Consider the following 27,948-nt stretch of genomic DNA (forward strand, 5'->3'; position numbering starts at 1 on the left):
ATAGCTTAAATGGGTTTAATTATTTTAAAAGAAAGAAACTGTATGGAGAGATCATGAAATTCACTGAAAATGTCATTTGGTCTTGAACCTAAACATTTGAAAAAGGAAAATGAAAAATATTATTATTTAAAAACAATAATTACATTAGTATTGGACATAAATAGTGTGTTTAAATGATATGCAATGTATAGAAATTGCTTGCTGTTTTTCAAGCAACATAACTTGTTATCCTACTATGTGCTAATGTAACAACGACATTTCGTTTTAATAGTACACTCTTTGTCTTGTTGAAATGACAATAAAGTATGTCTATCTATCTATATGTGCAAGTGAATAAAAAAATTAATAAAACGTAACATTAAATTATACATGAGGAGTTCAATTAGGGAAAAAGAGAAAACAAGAAGAGGAAATAGGGGACATATCTAATCCGTGTATCTACCGTCCAATTGTTTTTCTTTATTAAACACGTAAACGGAAGAGCGTCTGAGAGGCCTTTTTGCTTTTTGCTTTTTACCTTACTAAATGGTCAAATGGTCCTTGGAGCGAGGGGCGGGGCAAAACTCAAAGTGATTTCAAAACAAAAGCACTCGTTAGCTAAAATCACACTTTGAATCACTACAGTATCCTGCTGAAGGACTGGTGAATATTATAAACAGGGGGAATTTAGCGATCACAACGAAAACGGCCGGCCAAGACACATATTGAGCCCAGAAAATTAATGTTATTAAGGGCTGTAAATATAATAAGTCTCTGTCTAAAATGGACAACATTGTAGGAGATTTAAACTATCCAGCGGTTCTGCACTGCGGTCACTCAGCCGTCTCTCAAGTTTGTTTTTTCAAATCAGCTGCTCTTCATTATTCCTGCTATATTTGACGAGTGATACAAATATTTGTTACCACAAGTTCTTAAGGAAACTGACACTGTTGGACTCGGTTCTAGTTTGACTTCTACCAGAAATAAAATGAAGAACTTTTACTGTGTCGGCTACTTTGTGAATAATCCTCTGTCAAAGTCCCCTCCATAGTTTTCCATGTTTTTCTGCTATATTTGATGAATTATAAAAATATAATTTCACCATTAGTTCTTAATGAAATTGATACTGTTTGACTTTTTATTAGCCTACTACTTACAATAGGCTACATTGAAGTACTTCTAATGTGTATTTATTGAGAAATATCAAGCCACTTCTGCTAAGTTTGATGAGGGAATTCTTTTTTGTTGCCATTAGTTCTTCGTGAGATTGATCCTGTTGGACTCGGTACTTCTGAAACTACCCCCACAAGAACTATGAAGTAGGCCTACTTACTGTGTACTTTTCCAGTAATCCTTTGTCAATGTCCCCTCCTGAGAACAAGAATGCATGTTTTTCTGCTATTTTGAATAAGCGTTAAAAAACCTTTCTTCATGAGACTGATATTGTTGGACAGAGTATTTTAAGAGGATGGTAGACTGCACACTGACACACTCTGTCACTCTTGTTGGCCTCTTATGATGCTGCTGTCTTTTAATATATGATTATTTCTCAGCTGCTAGTTCGTCACAGATTCTTCCTTCTCATCAGCCTCATCCTTCCATCAGTCCCAGTCAACTCCATATGATATTGTGGAGCAATAAGCATCAAGCCCCAGCTTGATGCTGTAAGGGTGATGCCCCATGATCACACAATGACCCCTCTAAAGTCTGAGTGCCAAGGACCTCATATTATGTCTTTCATTAATGTTACATCACTCATTATAACAATTTGCTTTCCTTTTTCTCTTCTCTTAACTGAATAGCCCTGTCTTTAAGTATAATACAATGTAAAGTCCTTTTCCTGCACCATTTGAAGGCTTCAAAACAGGCATTTTTACTGTATGTGTTTGGAGAAATGACACAATCAATGGCCCAGAATTGTACTTTATAAACTATGAATCTTGTGGTGCTTGAAGAAATTCACACTGGCTAAGCCGGACAGGTTATATATGCCTTTTTTGGAGCCCTTTTTTGCAATATTTATTAAAATGTCACTAGTTATTTAAACAAACCACCATCTGAGGATAATACAAGCAACCATACAATGCCCTTTATCTAGAGAGCCATTGAAGTCCATCAATAATTTATCCTTCCACACATCTTTTCAACTGCTGTAAGTTAGGGCACTGTCTGAGCAGAACATTTAAAATATTCTTCATTTGCAGTATTTTTTTAAAAAAGTGTTCAGAAAGACTGCATCAATTATATGCTAATATATATAATATCAATATTTGTATTAACTAACCAAAGTCTATTTAAATAGCGGGCACAAATAGGTTAATTGCCATGCATGTGGTGTTTGATATAGTTTACGTTCAATTTAAACTATTTTAGGCAGAAAAACTAAAAAAACTGACTAAACTAAAAAACTAAAAAAACGGACTAAACCTTTTTTAATAATTTACTATGATTTAGAAAGGTTTTTGTGAGAAATCATTTCAAAAGTAAACTTATTTTCATTTTATATTTCAATTTGAAATGTTTGCCCACAACATTATTAATGTATACATTTTTATCAATTTTTTAAAATTATGAATCCATTTATTTTATTGTATTTCCTTGAGGCGGGGAAGATATCCAGCATGTAGTTCAACATGCAAATCTTCTAATGCAAGTAAGTATAACATGGAAAAGGAAATAAAATACGTTTCATAGGAGGATGTGGGAACTAGGAGCAGAGAAATAATTATATATTAAAAGACAGCAGCATCATAAGAGGCCAACAAGAGTGACAAGAGTGTGTCAGTGTGCAGTCTACCATCCTCTTAAAATACTCTGTCCAACAATATCAGTCTCATGAAGAAAGGTTTTTTAACGCTTATTCAAAATAGAAGAAAAACATGCATTCTCTGGACATTGACAGAGGAGTACTGGAAAAGTAGTAAGTACTTCATAGTACTTGTGGGGGTAGTTTCACTAGTACCGAGTCCAACAGGATCGATCTAACGAAGAACTAATGGCAACAAAAAAGAATTCCCTCATCAAACTTTGCAGAAGTGACTTGATTTTGTTCTCAGCAGGGGACTTTGAGAGAGGGTTTCTCAAAAAATACACAGTAAAAGTACTTCAATGTATTGTAGTAGTAGGCTAACTAATACAAAGTCAAACAGTATCAATTTCATTAAGAACTAATGGTAAAATTATATTTTTATCATTCATCAAATATAGCAGAAAAACATCTATTATGTACTAAGGAGGGGACTTTGACAGAGGATTACTCACAAAGTACACAGCAAAAGTACCTCATTTTATTTCTGGTAGAAGTCCAACTAGATCCGAGTCCAACAGTGTCAGTTTTCTTAAGAACTTGTGGTAACAAATATTTGTATCACTCGTCAAATATAGCAGGAATGAAGAGCAGCTGATTTGAAAAAACAAACTCGAGAGGCGCCTGAGTGACCGCAGTGCAGAACCGCTGTATATTTTAAATCTCCTAACAATGTTGTCCATTTTAGACAGAGGCTTATTATATTTACAGCCCTTAATAACATCCATTTTCTGGGCTCAATATGTGTCTTAGCCGTTTTCGTTGTGATCGCTAAATGCCTCTTGTTTATAATAATCACCGTTCCTTTAGCAGGATACTGTAGTGATTCAAAGTGTGATTTTAGCAAACGAGTGCTTTTGTTTTGAAATCACTTCCGTGAGTTTTGCCCCGCCCCTCGCTCCAAGGACCATTTGACCATTTAGTAAGGTAAAAAGCAAAAAGCAAAAAGGCCTCTCAGACGCTCTTCCGTTTACGTGTTTAATAAAGAAAAACAATTGGACGGTAGATACACGGATTAAATCTACATTAAAAGTAGTACTACTTTTAGTGTTTCAAAGTACAGTTTCATTTCATGTTTGAGTTATGTTATTTTGACCATTTGTATCATACATTTCAATATAGCCTACTCAATGAGAAGATTCATAATATAGAACACCTATTTATTGTAAATAAATCTTATTCCCACATTACATGTCAAACGTGTGAAACGGACTGCCCTTTAATTTCCATATACAAGCAGTGTTTAGATAGTGTGTTTCTATGTGAGAGCGGCTGTGTGCAGTGTGTTTGCCGGCTCACGTGGATGCCTCAAAACAGCCGTCGAGAATTCCGGGACTTCCTGAAAATAGTGCCATGTTTTATGTGGATTTTTGGCAAAACAAACGAGGATATATTTGTTTTGTGTGGTGGTTTAGATTGAATGTGACTACCTTTGTCTTTTTTTTTTAGCAGATCGATTGTCGTCAAAGAAACAGTGTAGGAATATGTGATTATATGTTTCAGCCGTTACGCATATCATATATCCCTCCGCTGTTTTTTGTCCCCTTTCAGACTGTTTTGGTCTTTTCGCTGTTAGCAACGGCAAGAACCTGAGATAGCTGGAAACCCGATTTGAGATTAACGTATTTTTCTGTTCGGATTACACAACGAATTGACAAGAGGTCTAACACTCGTTTTTATTTTGCGAGAGTGATTGTCACTTGTTGTCTTTTTAAAATATTTTTTTTCCCCGTTTTTAACAGTAATTGTACAGATTGCTAATATAGATAGCAACTGTTAGCCAGCTAGTGTCTTAGCATAGCATCTTCCTCAAGAGGCACGTTGACATTACCCTGGTACCAGCTAGACACATTTTAGGATTGCTAACGTTAGCGAGCTGTCACACATCACACATCGCCCTATCGTCAAGGAATTGCGGTGTTAATTGGTCGTTTTCAGACGCTGTCTTTTATGGGATCACCATGTCAATGAAGGCCGGTGGAAATCGCAGCAAGCCCGGCGGTGGCAACACGGCTGGAGCCGCCGCCGCCGGTGCCGGAGGAAGCGGAGGGGGAAGACAGAATCTGGGCAGGTCTGTGAAATAAAAACGTGAACTAAGCTAAATAAAAACACAGCAGCAGGGGCTAATGAGGCTATGTATTAATACTTGGATACAGTCACTTGCAACAGGGCCAGTTTTGAGAGATGACATCTCCGTTAAGTGGTCCAAAACTTGTACGCGTTTCTGAACGTTATGTGGGCCTTGCGACGTGTTGGTCACCTAGCGTAACGTTATGCAGTTTAGCTAGCGAGGCCTGTCAGCTTGCCCCAATAATGTTGCAACTTCGACGTAATGTTACCTCCTCTTGCACAGTGGATAACACATATCTGATTAAGTGTTTAAGCATGTTTCAGTGGAGACACATATTTTCCTCCATGTGTGTAGCAGTGATGTTGCTTGCCAAGTGGCTGATATCAGTTTGCGATGAGCTTGGAGTCCATTTAGCTTGCGTTAATTAGCCGTTTGACAGCCCATGCTTGTAATTCAGTGCACTTGCCTCATTCAGTATTACAGCGGCTAGCTAACGGGACAGCCCAGGGAATTTGGCAACGAAAAAGACTGCGATAAAACAGCTGTGTTTGTTGTCAGTTTACTGTAATCTATGTTGGTACGTAACCGCAACATTGCTGCAATGGGTTTGCCAAGAAATTGATAAAAACGTGTGGGCGCACGAGAGAAAGGGGGCGGGTGAGGAGGAGAAGGGGGAATTATAGACCGACGGGCTTTCAACCTTGACGTTGCTGTAGCTGCTCCTCTGAAATAATGTCCTTGAAGCATGACATTTCTGTACATGACATGCCGTCCTAAGATTAAGCTAACACAAACGATCATTGCAGAAGCTGCTTGCGTACCTTTTATTTCTGGGGTTTATTTGGTCCGGCTTCTATCCACCGGTCACTAGGACAGTTCGTCCCATTCATTGTGTAGATCTTCATCCATTAAGGCCGTGCAAAGATGTTGTGGAATACGATAAGAACAGCTGGAATCATGCATACAAAATCAGCCTATTTCAATTAGACTGGTTTAATTTGTATTATTGAGGAGCTGACTGTGTTTAAGTGAGCATATTGGCAAGTGGATATCATGTAAAGAGAGGTGCCATTACCTATCGAATCGAGTGTAAAAGCCTGGCCATGTGCCAGCTGCTGAACAAGGTGCATTTTAGGACATGCTTGGGAAAAATGTAGGCTACAGAGTGTTTGGCTGAAGGCCCGTTGAACATTATTCCAACCAGGAACATATCCTGGAATCTGGGTAATTTCAGATTCTGCATAGCATTATCTATGTAATGCATTTGTCTATTTAACAATACATGTACATTTTCAAGACATTTCCATGTAGATTAAACAAGATAATGCCTTGATTATGATTCTTGGGCTTTGTATCATCTTAAGATGCACACCTCCACCTCTTAATATTTCTACAATTCAGTCTACAGTTGTCCCCATTAAAGAGTGCTTTGTTTTAGTATGAAAGCAGGAACTTCAGTGATAATAGTTTGACAACAATGGCATTTTTCTTTCAGGGGAAGACACAGTGGTAAAGGCCCTGCAGCGGTAAGTAACTGGTTAACTCTCATAAATCAGTGGAACAAAGCTGCCATATGAATACAGTGTCAGTTTTCTATTTAAGCCAATTTAGTTTAAACATGGCACATAAAAGTCCTGAGAGAATGCATGAATTCAGTGGTAGGATATTATGTTTATCGTTGCGCATATTGAATTGAAAAAAAGTGACATATGCCTATCTTGCACAATTTTCTTTAGAAATAGGGAACAACAAAATTAACTGTTTTTCCTTTAGGTCATTTTCAATGGTGTATATGCAAACATGAGGATGGTCCATGTCTTGACTTCAGTGGTGGTATGTTTGCTTTGTATCTGTCATGTTAAGTTTTCTTAGATGATGTTCCAGTTATGTCTAGCATTTCCTTTTGCACTCTTGCTCCTGTGCTTCAAACACAAGGAACAGAGAAATTAGCAGTTTTCAAAAGACACAATGTTTGAACCGTATTGTGCCTATTGTAAATACACTTGTAACAGCATTATGTACTGCATACTGTATTTCCCCACATGCTCTTTCCTTAAAATGTCTACGCTGCTATAAACTAAGCCTGTGCAAACTGTAGAGACAGCTGGTTGCACAAACACAGCAGAGATTGATCAATCATTTGTCTTCTCACAGCAGATGGGTTGCTCAACTCTTTTTTGAATTTATAAATTGACATTGGCACAAACATAAATGTGTTTCGCATACAGTGAATAATGCCAGGCCTATTTATTCACAGGGCACCAAGTGTGAGCTGAAAGTCAAAAATGGAGCAGTTTACGAAGGAGTATTTAAAACATACGGTCCAGAGGTAAGGATCAAACACTGCGTCCTTTCTAGGTGCTTAAATGGAGCTAGATCTGTCATTTCCTTTGTAGCACTGCTAATGATTAAGGTTACTATACTGGGAAGATAGTGCCCAGCCAGCACTCAATAGCAGCTTCACCCCTGAGGTGGCTCGGGTAAAGATCGCCCTATCCATCTTCCCTTTTATGGAGGGGAAGTGTGTGGCCACCATCTTCCCTTTTTAAGTTGAAGTATTCTCCAATCCTTTCCCAGAGAGAAACATTTCATTCTGCACAGATGAGAAGCTTAACCTGAGCAATGGTAGACATGTTCTGTCCTGTTCACCATTGGTGTAGTGGGGATTTTTGTTTTTTACTGGGTGGGTGGGCGGGGGGGGGGGGGGGGAAGAGAGAGACACTATGGACGCACTCGTGAACTGTCAATGGGGGGGGTACACTGTGGACCTCTGTCGCCTGTCAACGCAACTTACATGGTGCCGTTGAATAATAAAATATAATAATAAAGGGCGGTGCCGGCTGTCAGCGAACCGAGCCGGCCTTTCTGCGTGACTGTCACTCAAATGCGGGACATAGTCTCAATTTGTGGGACGCGGGACAAATGATAAAAATCCTGTGTGTGCAGTCCCGCACAAAGCGGGACACCTGGTCACCCTACACACGCACACACGGTGCTGCCCCTCACACACACACACGCTTCAAATCAAGTTGCATAAATACTTGAGCTACGTTTTTATTATAATTACTGTGAAATGTATTATGTTTTTGTTCTTATTACAACAAATACACACTTGCAACTGATAACACTGGCAATAATTTTATATTTATTAGATTATAAAAAGAAATCATGCTTCAAAAAAGTGGGGGCGATCACCCGCGTCCAACGACCACTACACCACTGCTGTTCACTCTGCAGAGGCTTGGCTCTAACTTCAGTTCTTGATGGGATTTCAATTACCTCCATTATGCCCTATTTTCACACCAATCAGCAGCGTTGGTACTTAGGCCCCGTCCACACGGAGACGAAACGGGTTGTATCTGCTACAGTTCTCTATCGTATAGACGGTTTGTCCACACGAGGCCGACACGGAAACGCGGATAAAGATAACGGGTCCCAAGGTGGGTAGATCTGCGGACAAAATGCTCTGGGGGGCCAAACGGCTCCGTGTGTATGCCCTACGATCATTTCCTGATAACGATGACGCCATAGCCCCGCCTCTCCCCACCTCTGCTGGTCACCCCCGCGTCACCCGCGTCATTGCTGATGTGTTTCGCCAACAACAATGGCGGATCACAGGGTTGCTTTCCTGCTCCAGACGCTACTGACCATGCTACAGATGTTAGTGCAAAATCTGCACTTTCTACCACAACCATCAGCAACAAGTGGACATGGAGAACTACATGAACTACATGTTGCTAAATCCACCGCGGAGAATAAACAGAAGGGCAACCATGCTCGCGGGGTCTTATCTGCTGCTTTTGGTGTATTTTGTGGCGGAAGTACAGCGCCACCTAAAGGCCCGGCATGTGTACTACCAGCAGGTCGAGCAGTCTCCTGTGGACGGACACGTTTCTGGTGCCGATTCCGTGTGGACGGAAGACTTTTTTGATATCAACCTCGGTTCGTTTTATTTTTCGTCTCCGTGTGGACTAAGTATGTTAAACCTCCCAGCTTTATTATAAGGTCATGTGGCTAAATGTGAAGTGCTGGCAAGATATTCAAAAATGAATAAAATGTTGTGTGCTTCCACTGGCAAAAACAACCCATCGTTTTCACACCCGAAACAAAGCATCACATTTGGCTTTTATTACCACAGTGTATACAAGCTGAATATTCCAACATGCTAACATTTTCACCACTCATGAGTCATACAAATTTGGCTGCAGTATTGTATTATATTTACTAGTTGTTTACTCCTTTTGGTTGAAAAAAATGGTCAGAATCTCCCCAAACTTATGTGGATGCCATTGAATGACCAGAACTCGATTCCAGTCAATCTAACTTTCTTTATATATGCGGTCACGTTTTTCAAATTGCTTTAGCAACAAAAGGAAAATATCTTTAATTTACAATTATAGAAGATGGAGAGAGACAGCAGCACATCTTTTCTAAGAAACTAGAACCAGAAAATGTTTGGCATTTTTACTTAATTAAAAGATTAATTGTTTATTAAAATACTGCTAATTTAATTTATTTTCATACTAGTCAGCTAATGTGGTGCCTGATTGGAATGACATCATGCTTTTGCTGTAATTCAGATTCCCCTTTAATCTAATGAACCTAACTTCCTCCCTCAGTGTGACCTGGTGCTAGATGCAGCCCACAGAAAGAGCCCAGAGCCGAGCATAGCTCCCAGGAAAGAGGATATTGTGGAGAGCATTATATTCAAGGCCTCAGATGTCGTAGTGGTGACCTTCAAAGATGTGGACCTGAATTTTGCCAGGAAAGGTACTGAGGGCATATGGGGTGATACATATTATCTGGGCACATGAATAGAAGTCTTAGAAAACATATTCTTATACATACTTTAAACCCATATTGCATAGACAACGTGAGTAGGTGAGTTTGACATCTAGTATTCATTGCACAAACATAAACAGAGCTTAAGCCCATCGTTGAATACAGACCACATTTTGATTAGCTTCAGTCTGTATAGACTACGATGAAGTCCCAGTGGCTTTACCATGAGTTAAATCTTGTGTGCTCTCTGAGTGGCCAGTTATTGATGACTAACGTGATCTATTGATTGTTCCAAAGGCCTGCCCTGGTGCAGCAAGGACACTCAATAAAAGCTTAAAGAGTCTTCTTCATCTTGACCCATACAATTCTTCTAAAATAATGGGCTTTGTGGGATGGTTTTATTTTCTCAAAATGAACAGGTAAAAAAATAGTGAGGATCTCTCCACATGATTCATGGAGAAGGAAACTACACTGGTGCCACTTGTTAAATACAATAGTAATCCTGTTAAATTCAATAATTGTGTACTGACTGGAAATTGAACAATGTTTTGCCAACTAAAGCACTAGGCCAATGTTAGTAGTATTATTTTGTTAAAATGTTATTCTGATTTTGAAGTTTTCAACTGAATAAATGAATTAAGGTGATAAGACACAGCCTGACTAAAACCACTCTAGAGTTTTTTTTAAACGATAAACTGTGATCCCCTGTCAGTCATTCTGTCTGTCAGTCCATCTTCTGACTATCATCTCTCTCTGTCTGTCTCTCCTCTCCAATGCTCTAGTCCCCTCTGACACAGGTAATATATGACTGTTTTCTACTCTATGCACTCAAACTAATTTGAATCTCTTGGGGTCTGATTTGTGGCTGCTTCTTAAATTCAATTTTATGATATCATTTGGGGATCACCGCTTTCACGATACCTGAGAAAAACATCAAAAAGTCTCATCCATGTCAGTCCTGCTCCATCTGTTCAGCATTTTTGTTATCTTTTGACTGGATGTTGCTTTCAGTGGAAGAGTTGCCACTTGAACTAACACGAATACTTATTTTTACCAGTAACGTGTATTTTTCAGCTGTCAATCAAAGTTATGTTTCAAAATTAGATGTTTAGTTTTATTTGAATTAATCATTATTTAATGTTTTTGGCAATAGCTCTAATGGAGCCTATATGCAGCCATGGCTACTCATGAACATGAGGTTCTGCTGCAGCGTTTTAATTGAACCTTACTGAACCAGAGCTCAGATTAAATCAAATCTAAATGGAAAAGAGAAAATATATGCATGATTCCATTGAAAGGAACAGATTGAAAATGTGTTGAACATTAGAACCCTAATTTAACTTCTAAGCATTATATTGAAACTCAAATGAAGTTATATTTTATGAACCATATAAAGATGTTTAATTAATTTTGACCCTGAAGTCTGAGGTCATTTGACTGACTAACATCCACATGCATGTTTGCTTAGCCCTCACTATGTTTAATTTGTAAATATTCCTTATTGAATGTGCAATTCTCTTAATGGACAGTATGGATATAGCATATCAACCACCTTTACTAATATAACTCTGGCCTGTTCAGTGCACTTTAAATGCTTTGATGCACAGTATTGTTGGATAAATTGGGATGGCTGAGTTATGTAACTCCAGGTGGCTGATGTGCTTAATGCATGCAGTCCATTAGTGCCAGTTTTGAGAATGTGAGTGCAGGCTAGCGCTGACCATAGACTGTATGGTGCGGACATGGGATTAGAGTTCCTTTCAGATATTTGCTTTTCTTTGAGCATGCTTGTACGTGGTTATGGTTGAGCCATGTATGACTCGGTAAAGTTCACGTTTGAAACTGGAATTCAGTACCCAACAGTAGTTTATTTTTATTTTTTTAGTACTTCATATTTTCTGTAATAACAAAAAGTAATGTCAGTTGTGACAATCAGTCCATAGTTCAACATTTCAAATTCCTTATTTAATTAGAATTGTTTTGTATATATTCATAGCATTTTACACTGCACATACTCCCAAACTTGGCCTTGTAGACATTTTGACAAACCTACATTTTATTCACAAAATGTTTTACCATTATGTTAGCACCTTAGTGGTTTGATTAGTACATATTTTGACAGGCCGATGCATTCATTGGGAACTCGCTCTTTGCCTTTTTCACAAGGCTGTTTTCAAATTCGTGCTCACAGTCGGAACATTTGATCCTTGTTGGCTTTACCAGGACTTGCTCAAGCAAAAGCTTTGAATTTTTTGAAAGGATTCTATTTCCCAATTCAGTTAGATCCATGCCTTATTGAGAGTGGGTGTGCCTGGTGAACCCACACTCCTTCCCCACAAATAGACCCTTGCTTTGAAAGCATGCAGAAGAAGCTCTTAAGGCATGAGTGCTTTCCTGCATAAACAGTGAGATTGCAGCCATGTGACTGTATACCATCATGAGCTTATGCGGATGTGTTTTTGAGTGTGTGCACTGTACAGAAATATGCGTTCTTTGTCTGTGCCGCAGACAACTTCACAGATGCTGCAGTGAGCGGTAAGATCAATGGCGAGCATAAAGAGAAGGATCTAGAGCCCTGGGATGGAGGAGAGACCCACAACTCTGACAGCCTGGAGTCTCTGGACACCGATGTCGTAAGAAAACAGACACCAACACAACAAATGCGTTGATGCTGTATAAGTTACCCCATAGTCCATACAGGCCCTCATATGATGAGTTGTGTCTCTAACAGGGACACAACTCATCTGATCCAAAGCATTGATAATGTGTTAATAGACCTCTAGTGAAAATCTTTCTTTTCTGCTTCTCTCTCTATATCAGTCAAATGGGTGGGACCCCAATGACATGTTTAAATACAACGAGGAGAAGTATGGAGTGTTGTCTACATATGACAGCAGCCTGTCCACATACACGTAAGCCTTTCTATGTTTGTGTTCTGCTCTGTATGCATCACTTTGTGTTTATTCTGTTCAATATCATGCCTTCTCCTGTATAGACGACATCTACATGTCATACTCCTTATGCTGTATTTTGTAATAAAATAATGAATTCTGAATTTATTGTCAATATGTCTGAACATAATCTTGCTATGACATCTTCTGATAGAAGTAAAACATGATATCAGTCTTCCCCGAGTCCCTCCATCAGCCTGCTGACCTTGTCTGACCTGTCCTTGTTTCCCAGGGTCCCCCTGGAGAGGGACAACTCAGAAGAGTTCCTCAAGAGGGAGGCGCGTGCGGCCCAGCTGGCCGAGGAGATCGAGGGCAGCGCCACATACAAGGCCCGCGTGGCCTTAGAGAACGATGAGCGCTCTGAGGAGGAGAAGTATACTGCTGTGATGAGAGGGGATCGGGAGACCCACTCACTGAGCAGGTGAGACCAGGACACACATAGACACTTAAGGGCCAATACAACATTAAAATGGTTTAATTGCTGATTGTTCATTTGTATTAGTTCTTCTTGTTTGTAATTAGCTCATGATGCAATGCCAGCTCCTTTTTAAAATGCTTCAGCACAACACTGCAACATTAACATAGTTTATACTTTATATAATAAAAGTGAATTTATACTATATATTTTTATTGTCATTATTATTATCATTAAATATGCATTCTTTCAAGTTATTGCACTGGCCTTGTCTGTTTGCAATCTTAATGACCTGTAGATGTGTTGGAGCAGACATCATCAAATGATTCAATATCATATTACTTGCACCCCTTTTTAACAAACCTCTACATAGTTATGCATTAAAATTAACTATAAAATCAGAGATTAATTTTCATCATAGAGCAGTTATACAGTATCTTAATAAACACAGTACCTGTGGAATAAAAAGAGAATCCTACACACTTGTGTACAGAGTTTATTTCCACTGCCTGATATCTTAATGAAGACTTTACAAGTGAAGGACATTTGTACTTTATGTACGTAGATTTTATTTATAGTTGCATGCCATACAACACGAAGAATAATACCTACATGTGTAAACCTAATGCCTGCAGTCTAAGTTATTCCAGCAAATACACTAAGTACACATAGGCAATCCCAGAAAAAAGACTTCTTAGTAATTAAAAAAACATGCTCATCTTGGCTGATGAAAACTGATGTAGTTGAATGTAATAATGTAGAATGAATTCTTCCCTCCTTAATGATCTATTATCGTCAGATGTATTTGACTAAACCATTTGCGTGTGTGTGTCTGTATGCAGAGAGAACAAGTACATTCCTCCGGGTCAGAGGAGCAGGGAGACGATGTCCTGGGGACCGGGACGTCAGAACCCATCTCGCCTGGCTCAGAGCTCAGCGGGCCCCTCGGCTCCTCGAGCAGGACCTCACGACTACAGTCCCAGCGCCGGGGCGGACCAGAGGGTGGTTAACGGAGGTATGTTTAATAAGTCACACACAAACCTATGGGGCTACATGCTAAATGCTAAACAACCACATACTACAGAGGGCCAGATACTGTTCTCTCCAATCCTGTCCTTTTACTGATTTAAAGCCAGTTCTTAATCAGAGTCTGGGGGATGTTCATATTCGTTGTTGCTGTTAATTTTTTAATAATAATATTTCCGCCTTATCATTCTTTCTCATATTTATTAATCTCCCCTTCCTTATATTCCTGCTTTATCTTGGTTTCCCCCACTATTACTTGTTGTTATCTGCCATTTGTCATCCTTGATCATTTGTCCTTCCCTCTTTTAGGTTCATCCCATTGGCACTCACCCTGTCCGTCTCCTTCCTCCCGCCCCCCCCCTCGTTACCAGTCTGGCCCCTCCTCCCTGCCTCCTAGGGTGACCACGCCCACCAGGCCACCCTCCAGACCCCCCTCTCGACCTTCCAGGCCTCCCTCTCATTCATCCCACCCCTCCTATCCCTCCTCCTCATCCTCCTTTTCCCACCATGGGCCTACGTCACCAGCCTCCACTCTGCCCAAACGCATGTCTTCAGAAGGTAGCCACATCAGTGTGGAGCAGACCTGGGCAAAGGCATGAGTTGAAGGTGGAGGGATTGAGCTCAATGTGGAAATTATATTCCATGACAATTACACTGAAAGATGTTGGAAGCGTCTTAAAAGTTAAATAGGCAAACTACTTTCAAAAATACATTTGCCCAGGTCTAGTGTGGAACATTAAAACGGGTGAAGTTGCTTCTTCAGACTGATTTGGGGTCATATTTGCAATTTCCATATAGATGGAAATGTTGAGGATTTGCTAAGCCACTAAGAGGATCCTCTATCTCGATGTTTGCTTTGTAATGTTAGATCACCATGGCACCAGTGTCTCATAATGCTTCTTATGGAGCCTTCAAGAGGAAGAACAGACATCGCAACATTTTGGCTAATAAGGAATGTTGTTGCTGATTAAATCATTAAAAACAGATGTTAACCTAAAAAGAACGAAGGAAACATTTCAAAGGCTCGATTTCTATATTTGTATCAGTTGGTCTCTATTCATACTGTGCTTAATCAGGTCATTTTGTGTTGTGTTGGCTTTGTACTCAAGCACTGGATTTGAAATAATATCAACCAATATGAGGTTAAATTAAAAGCTTTGAGCTTCAACTTGTTAGCCACCTCTTTTGCTTAAAACATTTTACAAGTCAGTTGCACCTCTGATGAGAGCCAGCAAGTTTGATCTGTTGATCACATTTTTAATGGGAGTAAAATGGGAAATGATTTAACTGATGTTCAGCCAAAGATCAGTTTTGCATTGTGCGGTCACTTGTGAAACACCATACAAACTGCTAAAAGGTGATTTCTGAAATACAGCTTCCCTCCTCACCTTTTTCCTCCCCTCCCCGTTTCCCCTCCCTCACTTCACGTGGCTTTGGTTTGAAGTGGGATGTGTTTTGATCACTTTACAGGATTATCTGCAGATCCTCCACTAACATGCATGTCAACAAATAACATGACTGTGTGATGTGATATTTAAACCTTGAATAAGATGTACTCTGTGCAGAGGTTTGGGTCTTTTAAAGAATGTGTAGGACAAAGACGAGTTTAAGAGAATCCTCCACAGCAGGAGTGTACACAGGCTGTCAGTGTTTACCTTACCTCCACGGTCTGCATTCACCGTTCTGTCTGTCCTCATCTGTCTTTCTTCATCCACAGGCCCACCCAGGATGTCTCCTAAATCCCAGCGGACGCCTCGTTCTCACAGAGCGCCACCCTGTAGGACCACCGGAGGGGATTTCATTTCCCACAATGCTCCTGGAGAGGTCCCAGTGACTCCACCAACCAGGAGCAGCTCCTCTGGAGGGACATGGTCCTCTGTGGTTAGCGGAGGTAGAATAGATTTTTGCTTCCATGTCCAACTGTAGGAACATTTCCGCGCACGTTTTAAGAGCTGTGCATTGAACATAAAATCTTTCAAAGGTTTCAATATAACAATGTGCAATCATGGGTGAAAGCCTAAACTATTTCATTACTTCTAAACTTGTAATGGACAAGTTGATTGGGGTAACTTAGAAATGTTTTATGTTATTTGTAATAATTTCTTCTTCCCCTCCTCAGCTCACAGACCTCGCTCCCCCCGACAGAATAATATGGGTGGAGCCTCTTCTGGCTCCTCCTCCCTCCCAGCAGCCCAGACAGGAGCTGCTCCTGTGGAAACCGTTTCTACAGCAACATCAGCTTCATCTCCTAATGCTGCTAGCCCCGCCCCCAACATGGTCACCTCTTCTTCGGCAGATGGTAATGTGAAAGTAACACTTTCATTGAGATTGATTGAATGAATGATTGTTGTGCAGAATGTAACACCTGATTTCTGTTTGGATTTGACGTTTTAGTGCACGTTCTGTCACTACCAGAAGCATTTGTTTTTGCTGGGAGTCTAATGACTGTTTTTCTGTTAAAGCAAAAGACTGTCGCGTCCAAGAGACAAGACAGACATCCCCCACGGCTAACAAGGAGAACATCAAGCCCTTGGACAGCTCACCTAGTGTCGCCAGACCAGTCTGTAAAGGTACAGCTCACACCGGTCAGCAGGTTGACTGTATCTATTTGGTTATCACTGAAAACCTCAATTGTGTATCTCTCTACTTGCCTTACAGGACCCCCTTCTATGGCACCAGACCACAGAAAACAAATAGATAATTTAAAGAAATTCAGTGTCGATTTTAGGGTAAGTGTTGGAAATCTGGCCTAACTCACCTCATGTTTTTGAGGAAGCACTAGAGCTTGAATGCGCCTCCTCTAACTCTTTTAATTTAATTTCTCATTTTCCAGTTGCAGTCTAGTTCAAACTCAGACCCTGCCTTTGACCCGATGATGACCAAGCCCCCCAGAGATCCAGCAGACAAGCCGAAAGATCTTCCCATGGACAAAGCCTCCTCAGTGGGGCGGGAGGGCCCTGAAGACGGTGTTGCTGGTGGAGCACCTGCTCCATCCACCACAAACGCCAGTAAGCCTGGCAGCCCTGCTGCTCTGTCCCCGTCCCCCTCAGCCCCCGACCAGAAGAGGGCGGGGCTTGATATGGCATCACAGGGAGTCCAGACCAACGCCACGTCCTCATTCAGCGGAGCCAAGCATGAAGAGAAGGAGGAGAAAAAGGAGGCCGTACAAGAGTGAGTGGATGAGACTGAACGTATGTTTAAAGGATATCCTTGTTTATCCTGGCATCAACAACTCACATGGAAAGACCAAAACCAACATAGTCTTGATCCTAACAAGTATGTTATGTGTAGTCAAAGCCTGGTATATTTAAATCCATTGTGGCCCGAACACTATTCAAAACACATCAATGTGCTACACTGTGCTGCCTGATATACTCACTAGATAACCAAATGTGTTTTAATCAGCTGCTGAAAATAGTCCACAATGCAATGCTTATTCCTGTTTGAGGATTGTTTGCCCAGCTGTTTTAGGAAATATGTTTATTTATATGTCTTTTTAAAGGAATATATACATTTGATGACTGTCAAATGTATACTTCTTCACTGTTTGCTTTCCTCCTGCAGTCAAGTGAGAAAATCAACTCTGAACCCGAATGCCCATGAGTTCAAACCCAGGTTTAACACGCAGGTCAGTATGCTGTGCCAGACAAGACTATTTAAATATGACTCACTGAGCATGTTATTTGACTAACTTTCCATGTCTGTTTTTCCATGCTCCTTTATCAGTCCAAACCAGCCAACACCCCAACGCCCCCCCGGCCTCAGGGCCAGCCCAGCCCCTCCATCGTGGTGCAGCAGCCCCCCGCTGTCTACGGACAGACGGTGTGCTTCCCCCAGATGTATCCCCTCACACCAGTCAGCCCCGGAGTGCAGGTGAGACCCCGGCATGCTGAAATGTGCAGTATGAAAACTGAAAGGTTGCTTGTTTCTTTTCAATCACCCTTAATGTGTCACATTCCATCGTAGTTGTAAATTCATTCAAACACATCCCTCACGATCACCAGTATGTCTCCCAACATGTCTGCTAATGTTTGTCCTCATTTGGTATTTTCTTCTCATATCCTCTCTTTGATTAATTTATAATGCACGTCAACATATAATTTTTTTTTAATTAATTAAATAGGCTACTTTACTCAACTTTTTTTTTTTCTACACCTTGTTATCATTTTACAACGTTTCTTTCTTCTGTCATCTTTCAGACACAGTTTTTTTGTTGAAATATTTAAGAAATGTTTTCTTATATATTTTGGGATAACTGGACATACGTCATTATACATACGTACATCATTTTTGTTTATATTATTATGTCAAAGGTATTGACCATATGTCTGATGAAAGCTTTTACATTTGTAGATGTAAATCTAAACGTTTCCCGTTGTTGCTTTAAGAAAAACTTGGTGATCCAACATCAGACACGTGTAAACGATAAAATAACTTGGTGAATCTAAGAGTGGTTCTTTTTTCCTTTTCTCCCCTCCTCCTCTCTCTCTCTCGCTCCATTAGAAAAGCATAATATGGAAGGTTTGTGAATTTTTTTTAATCCTTTTGTTTTTTAAAAGCCCAATCTGTCTTAAGATGTTTTTCTTGCTTGTTCAAATAATGCCATCAGATGTTGGTTTGTCAACTTCTTATTGCAATCCATTCTAAACTGTCATCACGGATAGACTTTGGTTCACCCGTTTATCACATGGCTGTCAGCTCATAGGAGTTTGAGCCTCTTTGTTTATGCTGCAGCACTGTTTGTAAAATAAAGATAATGTTACAGGAATGGGAGATGACAAATAGTTTGGGTCACCTTTTTCTCAACAATAAGAGACGGGCATAGAAAATGCATGTGGCCCCAGGTAAGGTGCACATATAGTGGGGCAAAAAAGTATTTAGTCAGCCACCAATTGTGCAAGTTCTCTCACTTAAAAAGATGAGAGAGGCCTGTAATTTTCATCCTAGGTATACCTCAACTATGAGAGACAAAATGAGAAGAAAATCACATTGTCTGGTTTTTAAAGAATTTATTTACAAATGATGGTGGAAAATAAGTACCGTAATTTTCGGACTATAAGCCGCGCCTTTTTTCCCATTTTTCGACGCTGCGGCTTATATAACGGTGCGGATAATCTATGGATTTTTACAGCTAACGGCCACTAGGGGACCTCCTAAATCTATGTATTTTACAGGTTACAGTCCACCACCTTTAACTCTATGGGCTCTATGGCCGGTCCGCGGACCCCCAACTTTAAGTGGCGGGTTCCAGCAGGAAAAGCTGGAGGCCGGAAAAGAGTGAGACAGGTAGCGCGCAAAAGTAAAAGTAGAACCAAGAGTGGTACGAGAGACAGAACGAGAGCAAGACAGACAGACATTACGAGAGCGAGACAGTTTGTCCCCGTACCACTGGTTGAAAACCGCTGCTGTAGATCACTGCCGGTACGTGCGCTGGGAGCGCACCGTTTAAGTTTGAAAGTTGAAAAGTTTGTGTGTCTGAAACGCTATGTGATACAGTACAGTTTACACAGCACAGTACATGTTCTGTAGCTACTATTGCACTAAATGGTAACACTTGAATACGTTATGCAAATATGCAACTTGTTTGTTGAAATGTTAATAAATGGGAGCTTCCTCAAACAGCCATCTCTTTCCCGACAATCCCCTCTGTGCACGAACCCTTACATATGGTAATTAAACATTAAAACACCTGCGGCTTATAGTCCAGTGCGGCTTATATATGTACACATCGTTCAATTTAGCTACTGCGGCTTATATTCAGGTGCGCCTTATAGTCCGAAAATTAAGGTATTTGGTCAATAACAAAGTTCATCTCAATACTTTGTTATATACCCTTTGTTGGCAATGACAGAGGTCAAACGTTTTCTGTAAGTCTTCACAAGGTTTTCACACACTGTTGTTGATGTTTTGGCCCATTCCTCCTTGGAGATCTCCTCTAGAGCAGTGATGTTTTGGGGCTGTCGCTGGGCAACACGGACTTTCAACTCCCTCCAAAGATTTTCTATGGGGTTGAGATCTGGAGACTGGCTAGGCCACTCCAGGACCTTGAAATGCTTCTTACAAAGCCACTCCTTCGTTGCCCGGGCGGTGTGTTTGGGATCATTGTCATGCTGAAAGACCCAGCCACGTTTCATCTTCAATGCCCTTGCTGATGGAAGGAGGTTGTTACTCAAAATCTCACGATACATGGCCCCATTCATTCTTTCCTTTACACGGATCAGTCGTCCTGGTCCCTTTGCAGAAAAACAGCCCCAAAGCATGATGTTTCCACCCCCATGTTTCACAGTAGGTATGGTGTTCTTTGGATGCAACTCAGCCTTCTTTCTCCTCCAAACACGTCTAGTTGAGTTTTTACCAAAAAGTTATATTTTTGTTTCATCTGACCATATGACATTCTCCCAATCCTCTTCTGGATCATCTAAATGCTCTCTAGCAAACTTCAGACGGGCCTGGACATGAACTAGCTTAAGCAGGGGGACACGTCTGGCACTGCATGATTTGAGTCCCTGGCGGAGTAGTGTGTTACTGATGGTAGCCTTTGTTACTTTGGTCCCAGCTCTCTGCAGGTCATTGACTAGGTCCCCCCGTGTGGTTCTGGGATTTTTGCTCACCGTTCTTGTGATCATTTTGACCCCACGGGGTGAGATCTTGCGTGGAGCCCCAGATCGAGGGAGATTATCAGTGGTCTTGTATGTCTTCCATTTGCTAATAATTGCTCCCACAGTTGATTTCTTCACACCAAGCTGCTTACCTATTGCAGATTCAGTCTTCCCAGCCTGGTGCAGGTCTACAATTTAGTTTCTGGTGTCCTTTGACAGCTCTTTGGTCTTGGCCATAGTGGAGTTTGGAGTGTGACTGTTTGAGGTTGTGGACAGGTGTCTTTTATACTGATAACGAGTGGAGGACAGAGGAGGCTCTTAAAGAAGAAGTTACAGGTCTGTCAGAGCCAGAAATCTTGTTTGTTTGTAGGTGACCAAATGCTTATTTTCCACCATAATTTGCAAATAAATTCTTTAAAAATCAGACAATGTGATTTTCTGTATTTTTTTTCTTTCTCATTTTGTCTCTCATAGTTGAGGTATACCTAGGATGAAAATTACAGGCCTCTCATCTTTTTAAGTGGGAGAACTTGCACAATTGGTGGCTGACTAAATACTTGTTTGCCCCACTGTACCTATTCCATTTGTTTTGTATGTATTTGGTGAGGGGTTAGCTACCCAAGCTACCAGCTGAATAGTTCAGCCTCACAGACGGGTTGTAAGAGTAATGCCACAAAAGAAAGCATACAGTCACATGTTGTAAGTCAAAGGCTGGTTTCATTGTTGTAGAAATTATGATAAAGTATCCTGAGAAGATTGAGTATGAACTTGTTTTCTTCACTCCCCCCTTCATGACTCCAGTCTCCAGCTATGTACCAGGTCCAGATGCCTCACATGACCGTCGGCCAGTCTAAACCCTACAGACCAGGTAAAGGTGAGAACATCCACCGCTTTGCTCTTTTGCCTCCCACCTCTCCTGCTGGCTCTCTCTCTATCTCTCTTTCCATCTGGCCCTGAATGCATCATGTATTATAATAAGTAGCAGGACAACATAATGATTACTAATGGAGAAAATTATTCTCACCACTTCCTTGAGCTTGACAGAAAGTGTATCTGCTTGATTTAATAAAACACTTATTACACCAGCGGGAAATAGATTTTCAGTGTTTGTGAAAAATAAAACATGCATAGTAGCAGTCAAAGACACAGACCCTATATACAAGTCATACATAACAAGCAGAAGAAAGCAGTGCTTATAGAAGTACGAACATGTGTTTTTAATCTCAATGAGACCTATCCTGGTTGAATAAAAAATAAATAAAAATACAAGATAACAGAGTTGTTAAAAACTGTTAAACGGAAAGAATAAACGGTTACACCTCCTGCTGCCTTGATATTATTCCAACAGGATTTTTCCAAAATGTTTTTCATTGCATGGCCTCAGATCTACTTCATATAGTAAACAAGTCTCTTCACTTGGGTGTTTTTCCACAGGCCCTGAAAACTGCAGTCATTAAACCGCTCTTAAAAAAAGAATAATCTAGATAAACCGCTCTTAAAAAAAGAATAATCTAGATGCTTCAGTAATGAACAATTACAGGTCCATATCAAACCTGCCATTTCTAGGTAAAATCATTTGAAAAAGTTGTTTTTCCAACAGTTGAGTAATTTCTTGCATTTAAATAAATGTTCCGATGTGTTCCTGTCAGGCTTTCGTCCAAACCACTGCACTGAGACTGCTCTTGTAAAGGTTTTCAATGAATTTCACTTAAACACAGACAGTGGCAGAACTTCAGTTTTTGTATTATTAGATCTCAGTGCTGCGTTTGACACTTGACCACAACATATTACTAGACCGACTAGAAAACTGGGTGGGACTTTCGGCAACAGTTCTAAATTGGTTTGAATCCTACTTAAAGGACAGAAAAAACGTTGTTTCTATAGGTAAATACACATCTGAGTTGACAAATATGACATGTGGGGTACCTCAAGGCTCCATCTTGGGGCCTCTTCTCTTTAACATCTACATGGTAACACTGGCTCAGATAATGAAAAACAACGAAATAATTTACCATAGCTATGCGGATGACACACATTTACGTAACCATTTCACCAGGAGACTATGCTCCAATTCAAACACTGAGTAAGTGCATTGAACAAATCAATGACTGGATGTGTCAGAACTTTCTCCAATTAAACAAAGATACAACTGAGGTAATGGTTTTTGGAGCCAAGGCAGAACGTATAAAAGTTAGCGCTGAGCTTCAGTCTGCAATGTTCAAAACAACAGATGAAGCCAGAAATCTACTGCAACTCTTACTACTTTTAAATCCAGGCTTAAGACTTTTCTTTTTGCCGCTGCTTTTATTTGAACTATTCATATCTTAAAATGCACTGTAACTTTTATCCATGTATTTTTTTCTTTTAATGTTTCTTTTATTATCTTTGCTTTTAATGACTGATTTTAAATGGCATTTTCTTAATGTCTTTCACCTTTGTAAAGCACTTTGAATTGCCTTGTGTTGAAAGATGCTATATAAATAAACGTGCCTTGCCTTGCACTTATCTGGGATGAGCTACATTAATTGCAGGTTTTAATACATGCATTAATTCACCTTTACAAGAGGAAAGGCTCCAGAAATTACTAATATAATTTGTACTACTCGTATCATGAAAAACGTTCCCCTCATGGCTCATCTAATCAATTGATGCTTGTCTTCAGAAATGGAATGGGGGGTTATCATATTACCAGCTGTCTTGTATTCTAGCTTTTTTGGTAAATCATTTGCGTAAAAACCAGGAGTTAGTTTTCTCCTTCCTCCATGATCATGTTTCAGGTTTATAGAATGTTAAACAAAACTTCTGCCGCATGAAATCTCTTTAGTACCCAACATGCCCCTGCAGAGGTCAGACCAGCACCACCCCCAAGGCACGGCCACCATGATGCACCCAGCCACTGCAGCGGGACCCCCTATTGTAGCACAGAGCCCCGCCTACTCTGCCCAGTACTTCACCTGCAGCCCGCAGCAGTTCACCAATCAGCCTCTGGTGCAGCAGATGACACATTACCAATCACAGGTGAGGAGTGTCAGAGCGATGTGGACCAAAATATTTCACCATTACAGCTGTCCGTATTTACTTTAGCGGAGTTTACTCAGTGTGAACAGTCAACTGTTACATGTGTGCTGTTATGTAAGAAGTGAGGAACACAGGCAGATGACTTTAGGGTGATTAAGAAAAACATAATGATAGGGGATTCATTCATTTGTATTGGTTTAAACATCATTGAGACATTCAATTAATAAATAAAAATGGGATGAGATAATGAGAGCTAGTTAGAAAAAGATTAAAACCTCTGGAAAAACAACTTAATTAGACTCTAATTGCATTGCTGAACGCAGAAGAAAAATAGTCTATTGTTACCGTTTGAAAAACGTAGCAATGGCAGGAAGGCGGAGCTTTTTTGATTACAGATTTGAAAACGTCGTTGCTTGCATTAAAAGTAGCACAATTCATTCAGTCAAACCTTGGAAAGTATCTACATATCCCTGCCCTAATGCCAAAGTAACTGGCAACTGAATATGTTTTGCCGTTTGATGTCTATGTCTGGACCGCTGCGTAAAAAGGACGGTTTCTGCCCGTTACTTCTCCGCTGTTTTCTTGTCGCTCTTGTCTTGTCAGTTCGAAAAGCAAACTTGTATACAGTTTGCTTTTCAGCCAAACTCTATATTGTTCAATCGACCGGACTTCTTTGTGCAGATGTGAGCGTCCTTAACCACGGTCTGTCTGTTCTGGATTAACAACGTGTCACATTTTCTGAATTGTCCAATCAGATTCGAGTATTCAACTAAGCCATGTAATAAGTATAATTTAAATTGTTTCTTTTTGTGTTGAAAATGTATCGGATACACATAAACCAGAGAAATATCTGCTCAAACCAGATGTTAAATGATGTTTGGTTTTCTTTATTTGATGCTACAATATAGTTTGTACATCTGAGGTTGGATACCCTGCCATAGACAAATACAAACCTTATTTATAACGACACACACACACACACACACACACACACACACACACACACACACACACACACACACACACACACACACACCCACACACTCTAATACTGATGCTGTCGGTCCCCTGTGTTTCCTCCAGGCTCAGCATGTATTCAGTCCTGTCATGCAGGGCAGTGCCAGGATGATGGCCCCTCCCACACACGGCCAGCCCACCCTGGTGTCCTCCTCCACCACACAGTACCCTGAGCAGACACACACCATGTATGGTACGTCAGCACCCCACTTGTGTATGTTCATATGCAACCGGCAACAAAGTGCAGGTAATAATGTGTGTAGGGGGGAGGGAGGGGGGGGGGGGGGGGTGGTTGGGGAGTAAAATCTTATCTTCTCTGATTCTGAATCGATTCACAACTTCAAAATAAATTTTTTTGTATAGCGTGGCAGTTATCCTGAAACATCTGACAAAATACCAGTTCAACTGTGTTGTTTATTTCAATTTTTATTTAGCAAATTTCTTTGAATATATAAAAGCAGCTAGCCTATGTCTACCAATGTATTTTTATGTAATGTATGAAGCATTTTATTTTCTATAATTACTTGAACTTGCTATTCTGAAGTCTCTGAGAAATAGGGAAATGCTAAAGTAGTTTTTTGTATAAAGTGTTTATTTGTGGAAGTTTAAGAATAGTTTAGCCCTCAATTAGCAAACTATTTCTTGATTTTGAGATTGGGTGTCATGCAACCCGTTTTTTTAAACATACCAATACAAACTATAAAATCCATAATGAATTGACAGCAGTATGGACAAAGCGAGCAGTTCCCAGTCCCCAGTGTTCTCCTCTCAGTGACTAGCTGCTTCTGCGAGGATCGTGTTTTACTCAACTTCCATGCCATCCTCAGCCACACCGCCTTTATTAACCCACAGCCGACTGGAGTAGAAAGTAAACTAGCACCACATATTTCTGGATCCAAAATGGATTTTGAATTGTTTTGAATCGAAGTCAAATCGAGATACCGAAAGATTCACAACTATTTCTGTTTTAATTATTTAATTACCTTACATTACAATCTTCTGTTCCTCCTTACACTGCTTCCTGTCTCACAGTGTCTCCAGGGCCAATGCCTCAGCAATACCCCCACCCCAACGCCACTTTGCACCCTCACCAACAGCACCCCCAGCCCTCTGCCACGCCTACAGGCCAGGGCCAGCAGGGGGGCCCCCAACAACACGGAGGCCCTCAGAACCACCCCGCTGCCAGCCCAGTGCAGCACTCCCAGCACCAGCAGGCAGCCGCAGGTGAGCTTCCCTGCCTGTCCTCACAGAAAGAGATTCTAGAAGCATTTCTCACATCGACGTGCCAACCACGACTTTTTACGTTTTTTGTTGCATTAAGTTTATTTATGTATTCATTTATTTAACAGGGACTGTCCCTGTTAAATAAATGAATACATTAATTAAGCACATTAATCAACATTTCTGAGTTAGCCAAGAGGCTATTTTTCATCTGTAGTCCCTGGACAGATTTGATAAGTCACCCTAAAGACACATTTCATTATAAACAAGTAAATACAATAACAAAAAAAAAAAGGTGCAGTACTGGAAATGTAAAGAAAAAGAACAAAACAAAAAAATGAAAAGAGGCATAATCTGCATAGAAAGCTGTTTTAAATATCATAAATATATTAGTGTATATGTGTTTAAAATATGAACAGTTCTTGCATTGATCAATCAAGGCTCCCATCCTGTCTCTCTACAGGCAGATTCCCCTCACTCATTACGGTGGGCAGGGAAATAAAACCAGTGAATCATTACAAACACACACTGTTTATTTTGTCCCATGGAGCCGATGTGAGAGCTATTTTGGACCCTCGCAGGTCCCTTGTTGCTCTCTTCTTCATTCAATGGAGCGTTACAGTACTATATGTAGCAGTATTGTTTTTCTAACACAGTGTCTATGTGTGTCCCAGCGGCAGCAGCAGCCCAGGCCCTCCACCTGGCCAACCAGCCCCAGCAGCAGCAGATGTACTCTGCCTTGGCCCCCACTCCCCCCTCCATGACCCCGGGGCCCAACCCACAGTCCCCCCAGGCCTCGTTCTCCTCTGCACAGCAGACGGTCTACATCCACCCCCAGCAGGTGCAGCACGGATACAACCACAACCACATGGCCCACGTACAGCAGGTAGGTCACATGATCACTCCCTCCTATCAGCTTTCAGGACAAACGGTAGCTTCATGAATGGGTCATTGTTGGGTGGTGATAATGTGGAAAGCGCAGTGGATGTATTTTGGGCATTCTGACTCGTGGGATGTCTATATCACTTCCTGTGGTTGTGGATAAGAAAAGGTTTAAAGGTCACCTATTATGCAAAATCCACTTTTTCATGTCTTTTATACATAAACATGTGTCCCCTCTGATTAAAGAGATTCTGAAGGTTTCAAGAAAAAGATTCATTCACTTTTTGTCCTGATCCATTTATATAAAAACCTGTCTAAAAATGAGCTGATCAGATTTTGGCCACTTTGTGATCTCATAAGGATTTTTTGGCTTGTGTAACCCTTATCCAATCACCAACCAAGGCAACCCCCCACCTTATCACCTGAATCTCCTCCAAGAGCACCATTGTGTTCTTTTTTACCAAATATCTCTCAGAGGGGCGTGGGGAGTGGCTCCTTATTTTCATCTAAAGTAACAGACAGAGAATCAGCACTTTTGAAACAGGGCTGAAACAGAAGGGATTATGGGATGCTACAATGCATGATCTGTTTGGTATTTGGAGCCAATCACTTCAGGGACATGTTTTGTATATATCTGAGACCTATAATATATAGATAAAAAACAGTGTAATAGGGGACCTTTAAACCATAAGGAAAACAAATCTTGTTAATTTCTTCAAAAACCCATCCAGAGCTCCTGTCAGAAACATAGCAGGAGTTGTGAATGCCGTGGCATTGATTCTTGTTTTTTAAGCTTTTTAATGAACCTGTTCTGTCATTGTTTTCACTTTGTCACAATTCTGCCCTCGCTCTCTCACAGGCCCATATGCAGTCTGGTTTGGTGCAATCCCACCACCCGGGGCAGACCCACCCCACCATGATGCTGATGGCTACCCAGGGTCCTCCGGGGGGGCCGCAGCAAGCCATGCCCCAGAATGCCCTCAACCCCATCCCCGTCTCCTCAACCACACACTTCTCCTACCTGGCGCATCCACAAGGTACGCTTATTTCACCCACCAGAGCACTCCTGCGGGGTGGAGTAAGGAATACTGCTAATGTATTTCTCTCCACAGTAAAGCTGTATGTGTGATGAACGTGTCATTGACTCCACTAGCTGTTGGTGCACATTGGTCTCGGTCAAG

The 27,948-nt window shown here is 40.8% G+C and overlaps 1 protein-coding gene across 12 annotated transcripts in view; it reads left to right on the forward strand.

The window, feature by feature from the left end:
• The first annotated feature begins 4,091 nt into the window (after window positions 1-4,091).
• atxn2 (ataxin 2) overlaps window positions 4,092-27,948 on the forward strand; it is a 28,880-nt gene continuing 5,023 nt past the window's right edge. The window contains exons 1-25 of one of the 12 annotated variants that reach the window (XM_079689467.1): window positions 4,093-4,856; window positions 6,352-6,382; window positions 6,630-6,689; window positions 7,114-7,185; window positions 9,476-9,626; window positions 10,421-10,435; window positions 12,147-12,271; window positions 12,459-12,550; window positions 12,822-13,010; window positions 13,847-14,019; window positions 14,340-14,588; window positions 15,748-15,921; window positions 16,150-16,329; window positions 16,493-16,600; window positions 16,689-16,759; window positions 16,864-17,201; window positions 17,595-17,658; window positions 17,757-17,903; window positions 18,534-18,551; window positions 21,431-21,503; window positions 23,454-23,647; window positions 24,731-24,911; window positions 25,697-25,888; window positions 26,560-26,771; window positions 27,627-27,804. In XM_079689467.1, coding sequence (XP_079545593.1) covers window positions 4,747-4,856; window positions 6,352-6,382; window positions 6,630-6,689; window positions 7,114-7,185; window positions 9,476-9,626; window positions 10,421-10,435; window positions 12,147-12,271; window positions 12,459-12,550; window positions 12,822-13,010; window positions 13,847-14,019; window positions 14,340-14,588; window positions 15,748-15,921; window positions 16,150-16,329; window positions 16,493-16,600; window positions 16,689-16,759; window positions 16,864-17,201; window positions 17,595-17,658; window positions 17,757-17,903; window positions 18,534-18,551; window positions 21,431-21,503; window positions 23,454-23,647; window positions 24,731-24,911; window positions 25,697-25,888; window positions 26,560-26,771; window positions 27,627-27,804 — 3,397 coding nt within the window. In that variant the 5' untranslated portion in view covers window positions 4,093-4,746. Of the gene's footprint in view, window positions 4,857-5,366; window positions 5,434-6,351; window positions 6,383-6,629; window positions 6,690-7,113; window positions 7,186-9,475; window positions 9,627-10,420; window positions 10,436-12,146; window positions 12,272-12,458; window positions 12,551-12,821; window positions 13,011-13,846; window positions 14,020-14,339; window positions 14,589-15,747; window positions 15,922-16,149; window positions 16,330-16,492; window positions 16,601-16,688; window positions 16,760-16,863; window positions 17,202-17,594; window positions 17,659-17,756; window positions 17,904-18,533; window positions 18,552-21,430; window positions 21,504-23,453; window positions 23,648-24,730; window positions 24,912-25,696; window positions 25,889-26,559; window positions 26,772-27,626; window positions 27,805-27,948 lie in introns of those variants that run through there. The other 11 variants (XM_079689471.1, XM_079689474.1, XM_079689475.1 and 8 more) reach the window with 11 other exon arrangements.

Source organism: Notothenia rossii, assembly GCF_949606895.1.
Source record: "Notothenia rossii genome assembly, chromosome: 6".
NCBI lineage: Eukaryota > Metazoa > Chordata > Actinopteri > Perciformes > Nototheniidae > Notothenia > Notothenia rossii.